Raw genomic sequence first — 22292 nt, 5'->3', positions numbered from 1 at the left:
GCTTGAGTTATAAAGTGAGATTGGATAGGCTGGGACTATTTTCCCTGGAGTGTAGGAAGCTGAATGGTGATGTTACAGAGATTTATAAAATGATGAGGGGCATAGGTAAGGTGGATGGTCGCAGACTTTTCCCCAGGGTAAGGAGTCTAAAATTAGAGGGCACAGGCTTAAGGTGAGAGGGGAAAGATTAAGAGGACCTGAGGAATAGATTTTTCACCCTGAGGGTGGTGGGTATGTGGAACAAGCTGCAGAGGAAGTGGTAGAGGCGGGTACAATTATAACATTTAAAAAACATTTGGACAGGTACAAGGTTTAGAGGGATATGGCCCAAATGCAGGCAAATGGGACTAGCTCAGGAAGACACCTTGGTCGGCATGGATGAGTTGGGCTAAAGGGCCTGTTTCTGTACTGTGTAACTCTATGACTCTATACATGTTTCAATAAGATCACATTTCATTCTTCTACACTGTGGAGAGCTCTGTCCCATTCTACTCGATCTTTGTCTTATTACAATTCTATAGGGCCTTGGTGAGACAACACCTGGAGTATTGTGTTCAGGGTTAGTCTCCTTACCAAAAAAAAGGGATGGACTTGCCATAGAGAGAGTGCAATAGAGATTCTCTGGACAGTGGGTTTGCAGTATGAGGAGTGATTGAGTAGCAAAAGCATGTACCTTCAAACAATCTGCTGGAGGAACTCAGCAGGTCAAGCAGCATCTGTGTGGGGATAGGAGTTGTTGAACCAAAATGTCGACAATTCCTTTTCCCTCACAGATGCTGCTCGACCCGCTGAGTTCCTCCAGTAGACTGTTTTTTCCTTCAGATTCCAGCATCTGCACTATCGTGTGTTTCCATGTATTTTATAAGTTTGGAAGATTGAGAGGCAAACTCACTGAAACATACAAAATTTTTACAGGGCTCATTAGGGTAGACATGGGGAGAACATTCTTCTTGTGGGATAGCACAGAACCATGGGTCATTGTCTCAGAAAATGAAAGGGTCGACCATTTAGGACTGGGATGTGGAGAACATTTCCTCACTTGGAGAATTCTCTACCTGAGAGGTCTGTGGGGGCTCAGTCATTGAGTTCACTCAAAATAGAGATCAATAGATTGCTTAAACAAAAACAGAAAATGCTGGAAAAACTGAGCGTCAGGAAGGATCTGTGGGAAGAGAACGGTTCGGGTCTGGGAACCTTTTGCCAGGATTGGGAGATAACGAGATACAAATTGGTTTTCACTGGGAAGGAAGGTGGGGAAGGGATGTGCAGAATAAATAGAGTGTTTGAGACGGGATGAGTCAAAGCACTTAACGGAGACAGTGATCAGCACATTAAGCTACGAAACCTATGCAATGAGTTGTTCATGGTAAGGTGGTGGGACCAACTGAGCAGGTCAAGCAGCATCTGTGGAAAGAGAAACAGTTAATGTTTCAGATGAGGGACCCTTCATCAGACCTGAGAAAGAGAGAAGTATGTTAAGTCTGGCAGTAAAATATGGATGAAACCAAAATAATTTCTCTGATACAGTGAACATGAATGGCAGGTGTTCTAAGGTACCATGGTTGTGTAACATGTATCTGAGGTGGTTCTTGCATACTGGGACTTGTTCAGAAAGCTAGAGTGTGCACAGATAGAAAAAGAAAAGAGAATATAGACAGGAAGAAAGATCACGTTATCCAAAAGCAGACAATTTGGTGTTGAGTCCAGAAGGTTGTAACATACCCAGACAGAAGATTCCACCTGCCACCCTCCGTACACAATCTGCATTTGGAGTTATTTGATTTTCAATCGATTTCTTGATATTCAGAAAATCAAGAGATATGGGAATAGTGCATGAAAATGGTGCTGAGGTCGATGCTCAGCCATGATCTTGATGAATGGTGGAGCAACCTCAAAAGAGTATGTGTCCTACTCTTGTTCCTACTTACCTTCTTTGGTTAAGAGCACAAACCTCCCCCAAACTAGCCATGCAGAACATTGAGCAGGAATAATGTAGAGTCACAGAGAGATACAGCATGGAAACAGGCCCTTCAGCCCACCGAGTCCGTGCCAACCATCAACCACCCACTTGATGATAATCCTATGTTAACCCATTTTTTATTTTCCCTATATTCTCAACAACTCCCCCCAGATTCTATCCATTCACCTACACACTAGAGACAACTTACAGTTTACCCACCAAACCGCACGTCTTTGGGATGTGGGAGGAAACTGAAGCATCCAGTGGAAACCCACATGGTCACAGGGAGAACGTGCAAACTCCACACAGCAAGAGGTCAGGATCGAACCCGGGGTCCCTGGAGTGTGAGGCAGCAGCGCTAATTATACCCTTCCATACTCACAGTGTTTGGAAGAATGAGAGATGATCATGCTGAGGTCTGCATGGTGCTACGAGGGATTGAATGATCTCACAAAGGATCAGCCATAGAGGGCTGAAATGTCATCACTAGTACGATTGTGAATCTTTAGAGCCCTCTGCCTGGAGGGTAGAACCCTCTATTTGGATCTACTCTGATCATTGCGGATGTTCAAGAGTGCAACCAAAAGGGTTTTGGACACCAAGGGAATTAAGGGTTGTGGGGATAGGTGAGAAGCAGTTGATGAAACCATGATCCTGTTGAACTATGAGGCAGTCTTAAACTCCACATGGACGGGAGAGGTCTCTGGATATGTGACAGCCAGCAGCATTGTCCTGGAGGACACTGGGGAAGAGATAACTGCACTACATGGCAATTCAGATCTGTGACATTCCAGCACCTGCAGTCTCCTGTGTCTCCAGATCTATGACACAATGCCTTTAATTCACCACATCCAGTATAGCACTTATCTGAGCAGATAACGTTCCATCAAGGATGGTAGTTATTGTCCAGGCCACTGTTGCAGCCAAGACCCTCTCTGGACTACCAGTTACAAAAGGAAAAATTAATTTTTTGTGTACTAAACTAGTTCCTGGTAGATTATAAAGCAAATCAATTGCAAATGTGGGATATCTGAAATAAGAAAGGTAAGTGCTTGAAATACTTAGCTGGTCAGGCAGCATCTATGGAGAGAGAAGTGGAGTTTCTCCAAGCGGATGGTGGTGCAGAGCTAATTGGCACTAAATTTACATTCTGACTTCCTAGGGATGCAGGACTGAAATGAGTGCCACTGTCGTAGGGGATAGTAAATTTATAGCAGGGAATAGGGAATTCTTGGCTCTGTACTGCAGCAGAGAGAAAATGGGGATGATCATGTAGCAGAGAGATAAAGGGGGGGCTCTACAGGGTTGGTACCAGGCAGTGAGAGTCTGTAACAGACTCAGCAGGCTCGAGCCATAAACTGTAGGCAAAAGTGAGTTATAGTAAACTCATGCTTGGTTACCAGCTAACAAGAAGTCCAGGACAGAAGCTTGCCATTGTATATAGAAGGTGAAAGTGTAACAACTCACACAGCACATCAGCACGGAAGTTTGACACTGCAAAAGGCTTTACCTCACTCTATGTAATCACAGTGCATGCATGTAGAGATAGTTGGAGGGGAAAGTAGATAAGAAATAGTATAAGAATAACAAGAACTTTGGATCGGGGAACATTCGTTCCGGAATGAGTGACTCCCCTGTTGATGTCAGCTTGTAACAAAGAGAAAGTTTGTTTTGAACTGTGTGAAGGCAATCGATACAAAACCTGGCCTCATTTTGACAACCACACTGAGAGGATTTAAGGAAAATCAGTGTGGGAGGCGGTAGGATGGCTGGATTCTTTAACAGGAAGGTGCCTTCAGTTCTGTTAATTGGAAGAAGAGCTGCCTGCATCCACCTGTGTTACAGTAGATCTGGTGGATTAACTCAGGGAGTTAGAAATGGAAAGTATCCAAATCCCAGTTCTTAAATGGGGTAAAATCCCAGAAAGATGATTGAAAGCAACAATCAGTACTTTTCATTGTGTGTTGGGTCTGGGCCAACATTATTTTCTCTCTCTTATCGCCCTTCCAGAAAGTGGTGAGTCACCTTCTTGATAACATGGCATCTCATTTTAGAGGGCAATTAAGTATTTCTACATCGCTGTGAGGGTGGAGTCACAGAGGCCAGACCAAGTAAGGATTGTAGATCTCCTTGTGAAAAGTGAACAAAATGTGTCTTAAGTGGCCATGATAACTAAACCTTTTTATTTCAGATTATTTGATTAACTGAATTTAAGTCTTCATTTAACATTGGTGGGATTCAAGCTTATGTCACTGGACTATTAATCAAAGCTTCAAAGCTATTATACAAGTAACAAGATCACAATGTGCATTTGGAGACACAAGAGACTGCAGATGCTGGAATCTGGAGCAACACACAAAGTGCTGGAGGAACTCAGCAGGTCAGGCAGCATCTGTGGAGGGAAATGGACAGTCGACAGGTCTGTCTGAAGGGTCTTGACCCAAAACATCGACTGTCCATTTCCCTCCACAGATGCTGCCTGACCCGCTGAGTTCCTCCAGCACTTTGTGCATTGCTCACGAGATGCGTTCCTTCATTTTGAGTTGAGTTTGCTGGCTATAAAATAGGAGGTGGAGGAAGAAAGATTGATGGACAGTCAGGATTTATCCTGTTGGGAGATGAGGAGACTCGTTTCTCATGGTTGCTGGGAGGATGGATGGGTTGGTTCCCGTGGTGAGACTGTGAGGGAGGGCTAGTTGGGGGCAGGAGGTTACACAATGATAACTCATATGGGATGTTTGCAATCGAGGTTAGCAAATGGTAGCAATACACATAAGTGCTGTTATAAGACTCTTGAACCTCTTGTACGATAAAGAACTCCTGATCTCTCAATCTACCTCGTGGCCCTTGCACCTTATTTGTTTACCTGCACTGCATTTTCTCTGTAAATGTAACACTATATTCTGCATTCTGTTATTGAGTTTCCTTTTGTACTACCTTGATGTACTTATGTATGGAATGATCGCTCTGGATGGCATGCAAAATTTTTCACTGTACCTCAGTACATGTGACAATAATGAACCAATTACATAAATGAGAGAAAAAGGGGACTTTTATTCCTATTGTACTTTTCAGAACATTCCACAGAGTTCTGCAGCCAATGATATACTGCCATTTTAATGTAGGAAAATTGGTAGCCAATTAGCAAGATTCCACAAACAGCAATGTAGTAATTTATTTTAGTGATCCGGATTGAGGGATTATGGCCAGGTCCCCTTCTCTCCGTAAAAATATCACCCTGGCATTTGTTACCGAGAGCGGAGATAGGTCTTCAATTCTACATTTCATCCAAAAGATAGCGCCTCTGACGGTGCAGTCTTCCCTCAGTACAGCACTGGGCTTTTGTGGTCAAGTCTCTGGAAAGGGACTTGAACACAACCTTCTGACCCAGCAGCAAAGGAGTTCTGCCCAGTGAACCATGGCTCCAGAATTGATTGACAAATAGTTCATCTTCCACTTGAATAGGGGAGACTGCCATCCTATCATCTCCTCTACCCGCACCTCAGTATTCCATGTCGAATGTTGCCCGGCGACACCATGTGATTCTTACCAATGATTTCTGATCGAAGTTGCCCCTGGTCAGTGAGGTCATGCTGCTCTTCCTTGACCCTGTGAAGCTCCGGAAGTTTTCAGGCTGCAGTGAAGTCCTTGAGGAGGTTATGATTCCCGATCCTATTGATTGGTTTTGGGGAGCCAGGTCCAAATGCCCGTTGGGGGTCATTGCAACCGAACATCCTTTCACCTCTGAATCCATGACAAACAGGTGCAAAACCAGGGTTAGACATTGCTCAGGAACTCAGCAACAGCTCTAAACCCAAGGGGAATGGGCACAAACCATCAGGTTCTTAAATCGACCCGCACTACCCTAACCCTACCTCAGCAACGGAACACTTCAGACCACCTCTTGCACTACCATGGACTTGTGTCTTTCTGTTTTGCACTAATGTCTTACTTTGCACATTCTTTTTTTCTTCAATATCTGGTATAATTTATGTTTTGTGTGCTGTTTGTACCTATGTGTCTGTGATGCTGCTGCAAGCAAGTTTTTCATTGTACCTGCACCTCACCGTACCTGTGCACATGACAATAAACTTGACTTGAATTCAGCTGGAATAAATCAACCAGTCCAGTGGCTCTTAACTCAGGTGCTGTACTGGTTGAAAAGTCTCAGCGCCTGGTCCATACATAGTCAATGCAGAATCCCACGGGAGGCCATTTGCTGCTCCACATCATCTCCCCACATTCCTGCAAGGATTTATCCAATTACCACTTTAAAGTTCCCAATGAATCTGCTTCCACCGCCCTTTCCAGATCACAGCAACACATTTCATAAGGAAACGTTTCCTCACCTGATCCTTCAGTCTGTGTCCCCTGATTACCAACCTCCCTTCCAATGGCAACACTTTCCTCCTATCCCCTCCATTAAATCCCCAAGTTAATATGAGCCCGTGGGTCACAAGAGGCCCCTTTAGTGAAGGATGCCAACCTGATAAATAGTGCATTTCTTTTATCTTTTCACAGTCTTCAAAGTTAGTTGAAGTTCGTTCTTCCTCTGAGTCCCACTTGTTGGCATTGCCCTGGAGATGAATATACAAGAGGGAAAGTTAAGCATATAGTTATAAGGGAAGGGGAGGGTACTAAAGATTAGACTTACTATCTTTGGTCAGACAGTACAAACTATCAACTCTACATTATGTCAAGCAATCTGAGGAATATGCTGACCGATTCGATGCGATACCAAGTTCCATTTAAGCTGTCCCAACAATGCAGCTCAACTCTTACCAAGGTTGGTTACTGCCCTATCAACCAGTAGGTCATAGAGTCAAAGACCTAACTCATCCATGGCAACTAAGGTGCCCTCCTAAGCTAGTCCCATTTGCCCGCCTTTTACCCATATCCCTCCAAACCTTTCCTATCCATATACTTATCCAAATGTCTTTTTTGTACCCTCCTTAGCTACTTTCTCTGGCAGCTCGTTCCATATACGCACCACCCTTTACTTGAAGAAGTTGCACCTCAGGTCCCTTTTAAATCTTTCCCCATTCACCTTACACCTATGCCCTCTAGCTTTCCTTTTCCCTGGGAAAAAGATGGTGTGCATTCACCCTATCTATACCCCCCATGATTTTATACCCCTCTATAAGGTCACCCCTCAGTCTTTTATGTTCCAAGGAATAAAGTCCTAGTCTGCCCAACCTCTCCCTAGAACTCAGGCCCTCAGTCCCAGCAACATTCTTGTAAATCTTCTTTGCACTCTTTCCAGCTTAATGACATCTTTCCTATAACAGGGTGGCCAAAACTGTACACCATACCCCACCACACTTTTGTAGATGGTTTCAGGAGGTAGGAAAGTTGGGGGGGGGGGGGCGCTCATGTCTAGGAACTCCAGAAGGATGGAGGGAATATTGTGAGCCCACCACCTCTCCAAAGGGATTTGTAACTTCCTTCCATGACGGTGAAGAACCCCTTACCTCTGCCTGGAAGCCCTCCACCAAGATAGCGACCAAGAGGTTGAAGAGGACGTAGTTACCAAAGGTCATCAGCGCGACGAAGTACAAAGCAGCCCAGGGTGAGGTGGAAGCCATACCGTTATAAAGGACGACGTTCCAATCCTCCTGAGTCAGGATCTGTGATGGGAAATGGGTGGGAGAGGGCAGGTAGGGAGCAGATGGTGGCCGGGAGTTTGGATGAGGGAAAGGTGAGAAAGCCATAAGGTTCAAGCAATACCATTTAACTACAGCTCCACCTTCAATACTATAACCCCAAGCAAACTCATCACCAAACTCCGAGACCTGGGACTCAACACCTCCCTCTGCAACTGGATCCTTGACTTCCTGACCAACAGACCGCAGTCAGTGAGGATAGGCAACAACACCTCCAGCACGATTATTCTCAACACTGGTGCCCCACAAGGCTGCGTCCTCAACCCCCTACTCTACTCCCTATACACTCATGACTCTGTGGCCAGATTCTGCTCTAACTCCATCTACAAGTTTGCAGATGATACCACCGTAGTGGGTCTTTATCTCAAATAATGATGAGTCGGAGAACAGGAAGGAGATACAGAGCTTAGTAACATGGTATCATGACAACAACCTTTCCCTCAATGTCAGTAAAAACAAAAGAGCTGGTCATTGATTTTAGGAAGGGTGGTGGTGCACCTACTCCTGTCTACATCAATGGTGCTGAGGTCACGAGGGTTGAGAGCTTCAAGTTCTGAGGAGTGAACATCACCAATAGCCTGTCCTTGTCCAACCACGTAGATGCCTTGGCCAAGAAAGCTCACCAACACCTCTACTTCCTCAAGCGGCTAATGTAATTTGGCATGTCCCCTTTGACATTCACCAACTTTTATCAATGCACCATAGAAAGCATCCTACCTGGATGTATCATGGCTTTGTATGGCAACTGCTCTGCCCAGGACCGCAAGAAACCGCAGAGAGTTGCAGGCACAGCTCAGCACATCTCAGAAACCAGCCTTCCCTCCATGGACTCTGTCCACACTTCTTGCTGCCTCGGTAAAGCAGCCAGCATAATCAAAGACCCCACCCATCCCAGACATTCTCTGTTCTCCCCCCTCCCATCAGGCAGAAAATACAAATGCCTGAAAGCACGTACCACCAGGCTCAAGGACAGCTTCTCTCCCGCTGTTATAAGACTATTGAACAGTTCCCAGTATGATAAGATGGACTCATGACTTCACAATCCACGTCGTTATGACCTTGCACCTTATTGTCTACCGGCACTGCACATTCTCTGTAACTGTAACACTTTATTCTGCATTCTGTATTGTTTTACCTTGTACTACCTCAATGCACTGTGTAATGAATTGATCTGTATGAACAGTATTCAAGACAAGTTTTTCACCATACCTTGGAACAAGTGACAATAATAAACCAATTCCAATACATTGCACTCAGGGTTGGTAGATCTTTTATTTGTCAATTGTTTGAAGAGAGAATATGGAAATAGAAGCAGGATTGGGAGGAGAATAAAGGCTTGCCCTTTTAAGATGGAGGTGAGGAGAGACAACTTCTTTCAGAGGGTTGTAATTCTTTGGAATTTCCTACCCTAGAGAGCTCTGGAGGGGGGATCCTTCAAAATGTTTAAGATGGAGATTGTCAGACACTTGAACTGCAAGGGAATCCAAGGCATATAAAGTGGGAGGGGGGAAGGGGATGAGGCTATGTCTGCATCAGTCATGATCTTACTGAATAGGGAAGTAGAGTCAAGGAGCCAGTTGGCCTACACCTGCTCCTTTTTGTTATGTTTTGACGTTATTTCCACATGGTTCCGTCCAATCTGCTCCATCAGTCAATAAGATCATGGCTGATCCAATGCCTCAAGCCCATTTTCCTGCCTATGTCCAAAAATATCTATCGATTTCAGCCTTGAATACACTGTATACTACTGTCTCCTGCAGTAGAGAACTACAAAGATTCTCAACCATCAAAGAAGTTTCTCCTCATCTCATTCCTAAATGGTTGACCCCTTATCCTTAGAACCTGACCTCAATTCTAGATTCCCTGGTTCTAGATTCTCCAGTTCTAGTTCAAGGTTCCCCAGTTCTAGTTTGAGATTCACCAGTTGCAGATTCCCCATTTCTAGTCCGAGATTCCCCAGGCTGAGAACTCAGCATCAATCCTTGATATGCACAATTGGCAAGAACCAAGTTCTTTATAAAGGTAGGCTTGTTACATGCTTGCACCCAATTAAATGTCAATATTACCCTACTAATATGCATTATGATCTTTACTCTCAAAGAAAAATTGTCATATGGAATTAATTGTCATTGAAAATTTTCCAGTCAAAAATAGACAAGAATAAATAGACATGGACCATTTCCAAAGTATCTTCTCAGTGGCATCACTACTGAGAAAGGCAATCTTTGCATTTTAAGAAAAAGTTCTCAAACAATTACATCACCATAACACGAAACTCATGCACATTCTTTTTTTGTCCAACCAGTAGCTTTCTATCTGGGATTAAAGGTCAACATTAATTGCTTATAACCTACTGGAGGCAAAGTCAAAAACATTGTAAAGTAAAGAGACAAAAACATTACAGAGCTAAGACCTGTTTGGGTGCAGTTCTGTCTTACTCCAGATTTGGAATGGGGCTCACACCACTGGAACAGCTGCACAAGAAGAATGAAAGGTGGAGATGTGCTGAAGAGCAAGAGGGAGAATCCAACCCATAGAGACAGAGCTATAGCAGAGAGTCTTTAACGGTACATCATGACATGACAAGAACGGTGAGGTTTGCGAGTGATGCTTCAATCTACAGCATGGGTGCTCCTTTTAGTCACAACTAATTGATGTCCAACAAAAGCCAATAGTGTTTCCATCTCTCATTCTAAATTACAATGAATGGAACTATTAGCAGATAGAAAAAAAGAGGTGCAAACTATCATTTCTGGAGTGAAAAGAGTTTCACCAGTGTCTATAAGAAGATTTTTTTACTCCAGCCATGAACCACTAACCCTTATTACCGATTCCAAATCCACGAGACGATGGCAGCGTTAAGGACATAGAAACACATGATTTTGTTGACTACCAGAGTCCCAGATTGAGTATCGATCTTCCAAACAGAATGCAAATGTGAATGTTTATCCATGCTACCTTGCAAAGGTTCTGATGAAGGTAATGAAGGTACAGTCTTTAGAGACACAAGGGACAACATATGCTGGAATCTGGAGCAAAGAAATAACTGCTGGAGGAACTCAGTGATTCAGGCAGCATCTGTGGAGGGGAACGGACAGTCAACGTTTTGGTTTGAGACACTTCATCGGGACTGTACAATCTTTACCTTTCAACTACTGAATGATGACTCTCCGGTCACAGCTACAGAAATTGCTGAGGCAAAATAGATACACTTCTGAAAAAGTCCATGAACAAACTCTCAAAGCTGATGCAGTTAAGTGTCCACATATGGATATTCAACCATTTTATAACCGAACATAACAACTGTCCATTAATCACGGATATCTGAAGTGGGTTCATAAAATAATTAATCTCCATGTCCTGAGAAGATTCAGAACATTCTGGCATTGTAAATAAGAAGGCTTTTGCCAGAAACCTTATATCTGAGTCAGGGGTCAATAGAGATCCAGAATATTGGTCTCAACATGTTTAGTCTGTCAAGAGTGCAGAGCTAGAGCATCGAGGACACTTACTTGTGATGACCACCGTGAACATTTCAGAGAGATCATATCAAATTTTGTCAAAAAGGCAACAGCAACTTGCTCCAGCAACACACAAGATGCTGGAGGAACTCAGCGGGTCAGGCAGCATCTGTGGAGAGAAATGGACAGTCGACGTTTCATCTGGACTGAAGGATAGAAGGGAAATAGCCCTGGCTATCTCCCCTTGAACTTTCAATCTAGATGAAGGGTCTCGATCCGTCCATTTCCCTCCACAGAAGCTGCCTGACCCGCTGAGTTCCTCCAGCATCTTGTGTGTTGCTCCAGATTCCAGTATCTGCAGTCTCTTGTGTCTCCAACAATTTTCTCCAGACTGACACGCACTCGAAATTGATTGTAGTTTGACAGGTGGGATCCTGCACAACAGGATCAGGATACACAATTGAAGAGTAGAGATTGACTTTTCCCACTTATGATATACTCAGGAGATTGGTATCAGATCGGTCATGTCAAATCTGTCCAAATGCTTTATGTGGAGGTACAGTATTGAATGTGTTAATTCCTCTGGACTATTTGACCTGGAACAGTGCAGCCAAAGTACCTATACTCAAATACCCATTCTCAAAGAAACTTTGAAGAGACGAGTTTGTCAAGGTTGTTTGAGTCTAATTCATTGTTTAGCTAATTTCTTATTCAAGTACTGTACAACATCTCATTCCACCACTAGAGTCACCCCAGCTGTCGCTGCGTCACAGATACTGAAAGCATTTGAGTGCCTGGAGTAGAACATGGAGAGGCAGCGGGTAGAACAAAAGCCAAATCGTGATTTGCATCTTTCCAATTCAGTGGAAAGAGGGAAGGGAGAAACAGTTCAAGCAACATGAGAAAGCGAGGATACCAAGACCAGCAGAAGTGGGATATTGATGATATAGTACCAATCTGTGGTTCTAAATAAGATTTTGCTCGAATTAGAGAAGTATCTACATTGACCAAATGATTATAGGGAGAAGCACACCAGAACTTGTCGGAAAAGTATGTGATGATAACTTTACTCCAGGAGTGATATAAAAAGAGCCACTGAAGAGGAGACACACGTCAACAGTGAGATGAGCTATGATGTCTTCGGTTCAAGAAATAACTACAGCACGAGAGATCCAAACACAGTTAAGAAGTCCCAAGCACTTGAGAAAGTCAGTCACAGACTGAATCTGTAATTATTGTAAATAAATGAAGCACTCTTTTAAAGAGGGAAAGCACATGTAAATGAGTCATGTGTGGATTTGATGTAATGATGTAGTTGTACATGATGTAGGATATGTAGTAGTGTTATTAGGCTTCAATAAAAAGTCAGTACATGTTCTGAAGTTGCTGGTGTCTCCTGGAGTTTATCCAATGCAGTGCACATCAGTTCTACAGTTGTGGCTTACAGATCACCTCCAATACACTATAACTTCCCCTGTCACAACATCCTGTTGTTGGGGCCCTCTGTTGCCATGAACATCAGAACTCAAGTCCCCACCGCCAACCTCCACTCAGCCAAATGACCCCGCCACACTTCAACCCCTTGGCTTTGCCTTTACCCTCTCCTTATTGATGGAGTTATTTCCTCCTAGTACCACCCTACTGGCCAATAAGCTTTCTCAACCTTCCTGCACCATCTGGCCTGGCGCCGTCCGTCACACTGACCTGGAATACCGTGACGATTGCCCAGAGAAGTGAATCGAAGTTCTTCCTGTCAGGAACAGTGTCTCCACCATCGGTCTTCAGGCTAAATTTACAGCCAAAGATGTGCATTCCCAGAATGCTTGAGGGAAGAAGGGGGGGGGGGGTCAAAGTTTGTTTTAACAAGAAAGTGGATTAGACACTTCATAGACACAAAAAACTGCAGGTGCTGGAATCTGGATCAGAAACAAAGTGCGGGAAGAACTCAATGCGTCAGGAAGCATCTGTGGCGGCAAGGGGATGGTCGACGTTTTGGGTTGAGACCCTGCATCAGGAGTTAAACCTCCAAGAGGACTGGAAAAGGACTAGGATGGTCCTGATGCAGACTCGCACTGAATTGTCCATCATTCCCCCTTGCATCCACAGATGCTGCTTGAGCCGCTGAGTTCTTCCCGCAGTTTGTTTTTGCATGCTGCACACTTTGGAGATTAGAGTCACCCCATCTGTCCCTTTTCTCATTCAGTCAAATTAAAACAGCAAGTTTATAATTTCCCTGAAGCGTGCAGATGGTTCCGACAGCTAGCCTGATTGGCTTTCATTTTCCTTCTAATCTTCATACCAATTACGCGGCATAGCTGAACCTCAAACGACGCTAATGTGCAGTTAGATTTCTCAATTAGACACTTTGCAAGGTTTTGACATTGCTCTGCACTGGCGGGAAATGTCCTGTCAACCTCATTGTGCGTCACCACGGCAACCAGGCCTACTTGCAAGGTCAGAGGGGGCCACAAGAGCTTGTGACAGCCAGCCAGTGACACATGGAGAGTGGGTTTGGGACTTGACGGGTCAGCTAGATAAAACAAGGGCTGCCCTCCTGCAATCCCCTTCATCCAATTCCATATTATCTAAGGAGATTAAGGAGATTTTCTCTCAATCAATAGTTTATGAATAACCCACCACACAGAACAATCCGAGGAGGGAAGGAAAAGGAGATACAAATTGGAATTGGTAATGAACAAACATTTTTTATGGTCTTCGAGTCAGAAGGTTATGGGTTCACATCCCCCTCCTCAGACTAGAGCGCAAATCTAGGGTGATTGCAACAGCGAAGGGTTGCTGCACTGTCAGAGGGGTTGCCTTTTAATGGGACATTAAACTGAGGCCCTCTGTCCCCTTATGGATGCAAAAGACCACGGATAGAGAGGACGTGGAGAGGATATTTCCATCAATATGAGAGTCCAGGATCCGAGGGCACAGCCTCAGAATAAAGGGACGTCCCTTCAGAACTGAGATGAGGAGGAACTTCTTCAGCTAGAGGGTGGTGAATCTGTGGAATTTGTTGCCACTGAGGGCTGTGGAGGCCAAGTCATTGGGTGTATTTAAGGCAGGGATTGATAGATTCTTGATTGGTAAGGGGGTTAAGGGTTACGAGGAGAAGGCAGGAGAATGGGGTTGAGAGGAAAGAAATCAGCCATAATTGAATGCTGGAACAGACTTGATGAGCCAAATGGCCTAGTTCTGCTCCTATACCTTATGGGTTTGGGATGAGTGTGAAAGCAACAGATTTTTGTGCACTAACAGGGATGAAGCAATCAGGTAGAAGGGTGGAGTTAGGACTGGTTACTGCCATAATGCATCCTTGAGGGGCCGAATGGCCTACTCCTGTTCCTATACGTGATATTTTCACAATGGTGGCCTGATGGTGGCACAGCAAGATGGAACCACATCATGAGCCAGGACCTCCGGGACAGACTGGGAAGAGGAAAAGAACTGTGGGAAGAGTTGGAAGTCTGGACGATCGAAGCATTGGGCTGCGATGGGACCTACCTGAAGATGAAGATGAAGAGCATCAGCAGCATACAGAAGGTGGCAACATTATCCATGGTCTTCATTAGGACCACCAGCTGGCGGCGCAGAGCAGGCATGAATCTCACCAACTTCAGCACCCGCAGGAGACGGAAGGTGCGCAGGACGGAAAGGCCCCCATCGGACTGACCCACGATCTCACAGACGCTGCCCCAAGAGAAGGTACATTAAAACAAAATATATATGCAGCTGTATTACGGTGGCTCATTGGGTAGCACTGAGCCAGTAGGTTGAAGGGTCAAGCATGCACCAGACTACCGATGTTCCCACTGCTGGTACCGAGGGAGCTCTGCACTGCCTGAGGCACTGCCGTGAAGATGAAGCTTTCAACTGGAGCCTTTCACCTGAGGAGTCAATCAGAAGCTTGTTGATCCCTTTAAATTGTGCTGGCACGGGGGCTGAGGATTACTGTTGGGGTTTCGGGTATGGGGTTGGTGTTGGGGTTGTGAGTATGGGGTTGGTGTTGGGGTTGTGAGTATGGGGTTGGTGTTGGGCCTGTGAGTATGGAGGTGGGCAGGAGTTGTGTTGGTCCTGGGAGTGATTCTTGTGTGCTTGTAAAAGATCCCATGGCTAATATTTTTGTAAGATTGCGGGTGTTTTCTCTGGAGCCTCTGGATATATTTTTATCCCCCAACCATCCTCAATAAAATGAATAATCTTGTCCATCAACAAGTTTCTGTTTGTGGGATCTTGCTGTGTTCAAGCTGACATCACAAGTGTGACAACATAATTGACTAGAGAGTGCCTCGAGGCAGCCTTGGGTGCTATATTAATGAGCCTTTCATTCAACCAGGCCAATAGTGTATTGCAAAAACATGGCAGTTTGTCATGGACAACTGTGGGGAAGATGTTGAAAAATCCTTTGGCAGCAAAAACAGAATTTGACTAATTCAAACATCCTTGCAGTAAATTAGGGAACGCAATTGGCCAAATATCCCGTAATCCAGGCAATAAAAAGAAAATTGGGCCTGGATTTGCTTGTTCAGTGGTCAGGAGGGCTTTGGCTTAAGGGAGCTGTGTATCTTCTGTAAATCAGGGAATGAGCCACTTTCTGTATGTGTGTGTGTGTGTGTGTGTGCGTGCGTGCGTGCGTGTGTGTGTGTGTGAGTATGTGAGCATGTGTTTGTGTGTGTCCGTGTATGAGAGTGTGTCTGTGTATGCCTGTTGAGTTCAGTTCTCTTCAGACTGTGCTCTCATTGATGGAGTTATTTCCAACATTTCAGGCATGGATACACAAAAGGATCACACGCTGCTTGCAGTGAGATGAAGGTGCTGATCTGACGCACCAGAGAAACTCCAGTCTCTGGGAGAAATCTACAACATATCTCTCGTCAGCCTCATTTGCTTCCTGCAATCCATCTTTCATTGAGCAACTTGGATTCATAAAGGACCTGCTCCTGACTCGGAGCTCCGGTTTCCTCCAGCTGCTCTGGCTTCCTCCCACATTCCAAAGACATACGAGTTAGTAGGTTAACATGGGTGTAATAGGGTGGCATGGGCTCGTTGGGCAGGAAGGGCCTGTTACCGTGCTGCATAAATAATGTTTTAGACTCCTGACTTGAGGAGTCTTCGTCAAAGTTAACAACAGAAATCAACAAGGCTGCAAGATAAACACTGGTACTCACCTGGACAGGGAAAGAATTAAAATGTGGGAGAGTTATGTTAACCTAGTATTAAAGCTTCTTCAAACAAAAAATGCTGGAAACACTCGGCAGGTCAGGCAGCATGTGTGGAAGGAGAAACAGCTGGGAGTGCATGAGGATATTTGCACCCTGGAAAGGATATACATAGATAGGTCAGGTGAGCGGGCAAAAACTTGGTAAATCAGGTTTAATGTAGGGTTTGAGGTAGGAGGAATCAAAAGGTAGACTATTATCTAAATGGAGAGAAACTGCAAATGAGCGGAGTGCACAGGGATTGAAGTGTCCTTGTGCATGAAACATAAAAAGCTAGTGTGTAGGTGCAGCAAATAATTACAAAGGAAAATGGCATTTTGGCCTTTATATTAGGGGGCTGGAGCTAGAATTGTACAGGATGCTGGTGAGGGTGCACCTTGAGTACTATGCACAGTTTTGGTCTCCCTATTTAAGAAAGACTATACCAGCATTGAAAGCTGTCCCAAAGAGACTCACTGGGTTAATTCCTGGAGTGAGGGGATTGTCCAATCACGAATGGCTAAAAAGGTTAGATCGGTGCTCTATGGAGTTTAGAAGGATGAGGGGCAATCTTATTGAAATATAAGATCCTAGGGTGGCATAGCAGCATAAATGTCAAGGTCTCTACCAGAGGGAGTGTTTCGAACGAGGGGAGGTAGTTACAAGATAATGGGGTGGCCAGTTAAAATCAAGGAGTGTAGGAATTTGTCCTTGCAGAGGGTGGCGAATCTCAGGGTATTGTGGAGGCAAGATCGCTGGAGGTATGCAAAGTTGATTTTTGAAAGATTGGCGAATTGAGAGCACAGAAGAGTTGAGATGTATGGGGTGTTGGAGAGAATAAGGGTGTGGGGTGTTGGCCTTGGGGTGGTGGAGATTTGGGAGTGTTGGCGGAAGGGATGCGACAATGGGATGTTGGCTTCAGGGGCATTGGAGTCTGACTGTTGGCTTTGAGGGGTATGAGAGTATTGGTGAAGGAGATGGGGTGTTGATCTGGGTATTGGGACATGGGATAATGGTGGAGGGCATGGGGTTTGAGGTATTGAACGTGTATATTAGGGTGTTGATGGAGGAGATGGAAGTTCAAGGGGATGTTGTTGGCTGCGGCGTTAGTGTATGGTAGGGAGAGGTCTGGGGCAGACAAGATACAATCATATTAAACTGTGGGGCAGGATTGAGGGTCTGGTTGGCTGACTTCTATTTCTGTTCTTTGTGCTTAACGTTTCAGCTCACAGATGAAGGGTCTTCCACCTGAAATGTTAACTCTGTTCCTCTTTCCACAGATGGTGTCTGACCTGCTTAGAGTTTTAAAACATTTTCTGTTTTAAGTTAGGTTTCCAGTGTCTGCAGTTTTCTGATTTTCGTTGGATCTTGGTTAGCCTGTCCCTGGGCTGCAAAATTCACCTATTGTTTGAATGCCAGTTTGATGTCTAATATGGATGCACATTTGGTGACTATGTCAACGTCCATGTTGTCACTTGCAATGTTAATGCCTGCTAGAGTGGATGGATTGTGATTCAGTGTGAAACAAAGCCAATCTGAAGCCAAATTGTGAGGTAAATTGTGAGCTAGGACCTCTACCTACCATACACTAACGCTGCAGCCAACAACATCCCCTTGAACTTCCATCTCCTCCATCAACACCCTAATATACACGTTCAATACCTCAAACCCCATGCCCTCCACCATTATCCCATGTCCCAATACCCAGAAGATCAACACCCCATCTCCTTCACCAATACTCTCATACCCCTCAAAGCCAACAGTCAGACTCCAATGTCCCTGAAGCCAACATCCCATTGTCACATCCCTTCCACCAACATTCCCAAACCTCCACCACCCCAAGGCCAACACCCCACACCCTTATTTTCTCTTCCAACACTCCATACTCCCAAGTGCTTCAACAGGCTTCAGCATCGACAACACCAACCTCTCATATTCCTGCCTTCCAATGTCAAACCTCCCTATATCCTCACCCCCAATACCAACCCCTACTATCACTATTTAAAGAGTAAATCTGCTGATTTACTCCTACTCACATGAAAGGCTTTGTGAATATCTGAAGCTTTCTTTCTCAAATAGCTAACAGCAGGATACACCGGTCCTGTTCTCCTGTGTTAGGTGACCTCTGAGCTGGGGGGACAACACCTTAAGCTATTTGCAGTCACTCACCTGATGATGACGATGATACCATCAAAAATGTTATAAGGGTTCCTTAGGTAGCTGAAGAAACCAAACGCAGTGAGCTTGAGAATCATCTCCAGGGCAAACATGCTGGTAAATACGATATTACTAATCTCCAAGACATTTGTCAGCTCTTCTGGCTGGAAGAGATGAACAGAAAGGACTGGATTAGACAGCTTGTCTCAGTCAGTAAGCTTCATTTGCCTTGTGCTTGTGAAGTTGTGGGATGAGGGTGACCGGATTTATCCTGGCCCTTGACTTTTGTCTCAAGCCAAGTCATGACCTGCTTGCTGCCTCGAGTAGGGTGCCCGGTAGGAGGTATTGACAACCTGACAGTCACTTAGAAGGGCAACTGTATGGGTTTCCCTCCTTCTTAGTTGTAGAGATAAGATAAGATAAGATAAGATAAAATATCTTTACTAGTAACATGTACATCGAAACACACAGTGAAATGCACCTTTTGCGTAGAGTGTTCTGGGGGCAGCCCGCAGTGTCGCCATGCTTCTGGTGCTAACGTAGCATGCCCACAACTTCCTAACCCGCATGTCTTTGGAATGTGGGAGGAAACCAGAGCACCCGGAGGAAACCCACGCAGACACGGGGAGAATGTACAAACTCCTCACAGACAGCGGCGGGAATTGAACCTGGGTCGCTGGTGCTGTAAAGCATTTCCCTAACCGCCACTGGAATTCTTCACTCAGTCATTGAATATGTTCATGGCTGCGATCCATGGATTTGTGGACACTACAGGACAGCGGGACAGGCAGGAATATGGTCAAGATGGAGAATTGGTGGAGTAGGATTGAGCCTCCTTATGGCCTACTCCTCCTCTTTCTATATAAACATGTTCCTCAACGTTTGTGGGACTGGTTAAGAGAGAACAAGAATGGAATTGTGCTGCCTGATTCCCATCAGGAATTGGCTCGCTCCCATCTCTGAAACAATTCTGATTCTTCTGGTCAAAATAGCGAGCAAGGAGATAAAACTCACTTATGGGTAGAAGCTTGTGCTTTCCTAGGATCAATAATAATTTGCTACGATCATCTATGATTCATGATATGTTAAAGCTGTTGTCACGGTAATCGAAATGGAACATTAATCCATCCCAGCCAAATACAACTCTTATTTCACAAGTACTGCAGTTAGAAGCAAGTTCCTGTCAACCACATTCAAAGATAAAATCCCAATACCCAACAATGGTTGTGCTAATGATGTTGTTTTAAACTAGATTATTTCACAAACCTCAACAGCCCACGTCAATTTAAGGTGCCAGTCCTATTTTAGTGTGTTGAAGAGTGTGGGCAAGTTATAAACCTCCAAAGTATGAGAATCCCTTCCTTAAACTACTCAGAAAACTGCAGTACGATCCTCTGAGTTCCTTCTCCATCACAGTCATCCCTATATTCTTTTGACCACAAGATCATACAGGAGCAGAATTAGGTCATTTGGCCCATCAAGTCTGCTTCGCCATTCGATCATGGCCAATTTATTATTCCCTCCCAACTCCATTCTCCTGCCTTCTCCCTGTAACCTTTGATGCCCTTACTAATCAAGAACCTATCAACCTATGCTTTAAATATACCCAATGACTTGGCCTCCACAGCCATCTGTGGCAATGAATTTCACAGATTCACCACCCTCTGACTAAAGAAGTTCCTCCTTATCTCAGTTCTAAGAGGACGTCCCTTTATTCTGAGGCTGTGCCCTCCGGTGCTAGACTCTCCCACTGCTGGAAACATCCTCTCTGTGTCCACTCTATCCAGGCCTATCTGTATTTGGTAGGTTTCAATGAAATCCCTCCTCATCCTTCAAAACTGCAGTGAGTACAGGCCCAAGCCAGAGCCATTTTGCCCCTGAGAATTCCTCTTAAAGCTCCCAACTCACAGGACTACAGAAATTTAAAATGTGGAAACAACTATTAGAACATAGAACATTACAGCACAGTACAGGCCCTTTGGCCCACGATGTTATGCCGACATTTTATCCTGCTCTAAGATCTATCTAATTCTTCCCTCCCACATAGCCCTCCATTTCTCTATCATTCATGTGGCTATCTAAGAGTCTCATAAATGTCCCTAATGTATCTGCCCCCACAACCTCTGCCGGCAGTGCGTTCCCAAAATTTACCTCTGACATCCCCTTTATACCTTCCTCCAATCACCTTAAAATTATGCCCCCCCGTGTCAGCCATTTTCACCCTGGGGAAGAGTCTCTGACTGTCCACTCAATCTATCATCTTGTACACCTCTATCAAGTCACCTCTCATCCTCCTTCTCTCCAAAGAGAAAAGCCCTAGCTCGCTCAACCTATCCTCATAAGACATGTTCTCCAATCCAGGCAACATCCTGGTAAATCTCCTCTGCACCCTCTCTAAAGCTTCCACATCCTTCCTATAATGAGGTGACCTGAACTGAACACAATACTCCAAGTGTGGTCTGACCAGAGTTTTATAGAGCTGCAACATTACCTGACGGCTCTTGAACTCAGTAACCCGACTAATAAAGACCAACACACCGTATGCATTCTTTAACAACCCTATTGACCTGCACAGCAACCTTGAGGGTTCTATGGACGTGGACCCCAAGATTCCTCTGTTCCTCTACACTGCTAAGAGTCCTGCCATTAACCTTGTATTCTGCCTTCAAATTCGATCTTCCAAAGTGTATCACTTCACACTTATCTGGGTTGAACTCCATTCAGCCCATCGTGCTCATGCTGGTCAAAAAAAAAGTTATTTCGTCTAATCTCACATCTTAGCTCTTGATCTGAAGGTCTATAGGTTGCAGCACAGCAAGTGCCCATCCAACTACCTTGTTTCCACCATCGTTTCTATACTGAGTTCCGGGTGCCCCTCACCTCCTCTTTGGGTGAGACTATTTCTCCTCAGCTCCCCTGTTGTTTTTTTGCTTTAGCTCTTCCCTGCTAAGAAAATTATAGTCTGTTTTCCATAACTAGGTGTCTAGATATGAGACACAAAACAATATCTAGAGCTTGATGAGATCTCTTGTCAGACTTTTCATTTCCAAAGCAAGCTATCCTACGCTAGTTGACCTTGCCTCATGGGTTGTCCAGTGCAGAAAACATTCCCTTCTGAAGCCTTGCTCATGCATCATGATGATCAGGATGTCCCAGTATCCACACTATATTTAATATTCAATTCACTATCTCTTGCATTGAATCATGTTTCACCAGCACCTTGACATTGTGAAATTCCTCCCTCAGCTTCCTATCTCCCCGTATGTCAACCCCATTATCAACTATCTCGCTGAATTCAAGTTGTTGTCTTGCAATATATGTGCAGTGGGACTTTTAATGATGATATTGAGGATGGGAAGATCTCTTTTGCCAATGACATTCTTTCCTTACTGACCTTAAGGCGGGATGATGCAAAGTTAGGTGGGAAATGAGCTGTAATGAGGACCAAAGTCTATGGATGGGTTGAATAAGTGGGCAAGGAGGTGGCAGATGGAGTTTAGGTGGGGATGTATGAGATTATTCACGTTGGCAAGATAAATCTTTAAAATGATGAGAGGCTAAGGATCTAGTTATGGTGAACAGAGGGATCCGGATGGGGTGGACAAGGGGATGTGGGTGGGGTTGGCAGGGGTTATCTGGGTAGGTTGGAGGAGAGATATGGGTGGGGTGGACAGGTGGGATCTGTGTGAGGAGGGCAGGGCTGATCTGGGTGGGGTACAGACAGCAAATGCAATTATAGTGAGCAATTAGGAAGACAATGATTGGTCAGGTTCCTACTGCAGGGATAAGGAGATCTGGCTGAGTTTGCACAGGCCTTTGTTGGGACCTCATTTGCAGTTTGTATCTCCCT

General features: G+C 44.7%; 1 protein-coding gene across 1 annotated transcript in view; it reads right to left on the bottom strand.

The window, feature by feature from the left end:
* cacna1ia (calcium voltage-gated channel subunit alpha1 Ia) overlaps positions 1-22292 on the bottom strand; it is a 196721-nt gene that overhangs the window by 93571 nt on the left and 80858 nt on the right. The window contains exons 9-14 of the mRNA XM_052042941.1: positions 18455-18606; positions 14592-14777; positions 12789-12906; positions 7432-7587; positions 6447-6537; positions 5511-5704 (exon numbers count right to left, since the gene is read on the bottom strand). Of these exons, the coding sequence (XP_051898901.1) occupies positions 5511-5704; positions 6447-6537; positions 7432-7587; positions 12789-12906; positions 14592-14777; positions 18455-18606 (897 nt within the window). The remainder of the gene's footprint in view (positions 1-5510; positions 5705-6446; positions 6538-7431; positions 7588-12788; positions 12907-14591; positions 14778-18454; positions 18607-22292) is intronic.

The sequence above is a fragment of the Pristis pectinata genome, chromosome 33 (genome assembly GCF_009764475.1).
Source record: "Pristis pectinata isolate sPriPec2 chromosome 33, sPriPec2.1.pri, whole genome shotgun sequence".
Taxonomy (NCBI): domain Eukaryota; kingdom Metazoa; phylum Chordata; class Chondrichthyes; order Rhinopristiformes; family Pristidae; genus Pristis; species Pristis pectinata.
Note: the sequence above shows the minus strand (reverse complement) of the source record. Positions and strands in the feature narration are given on the sequence as shown.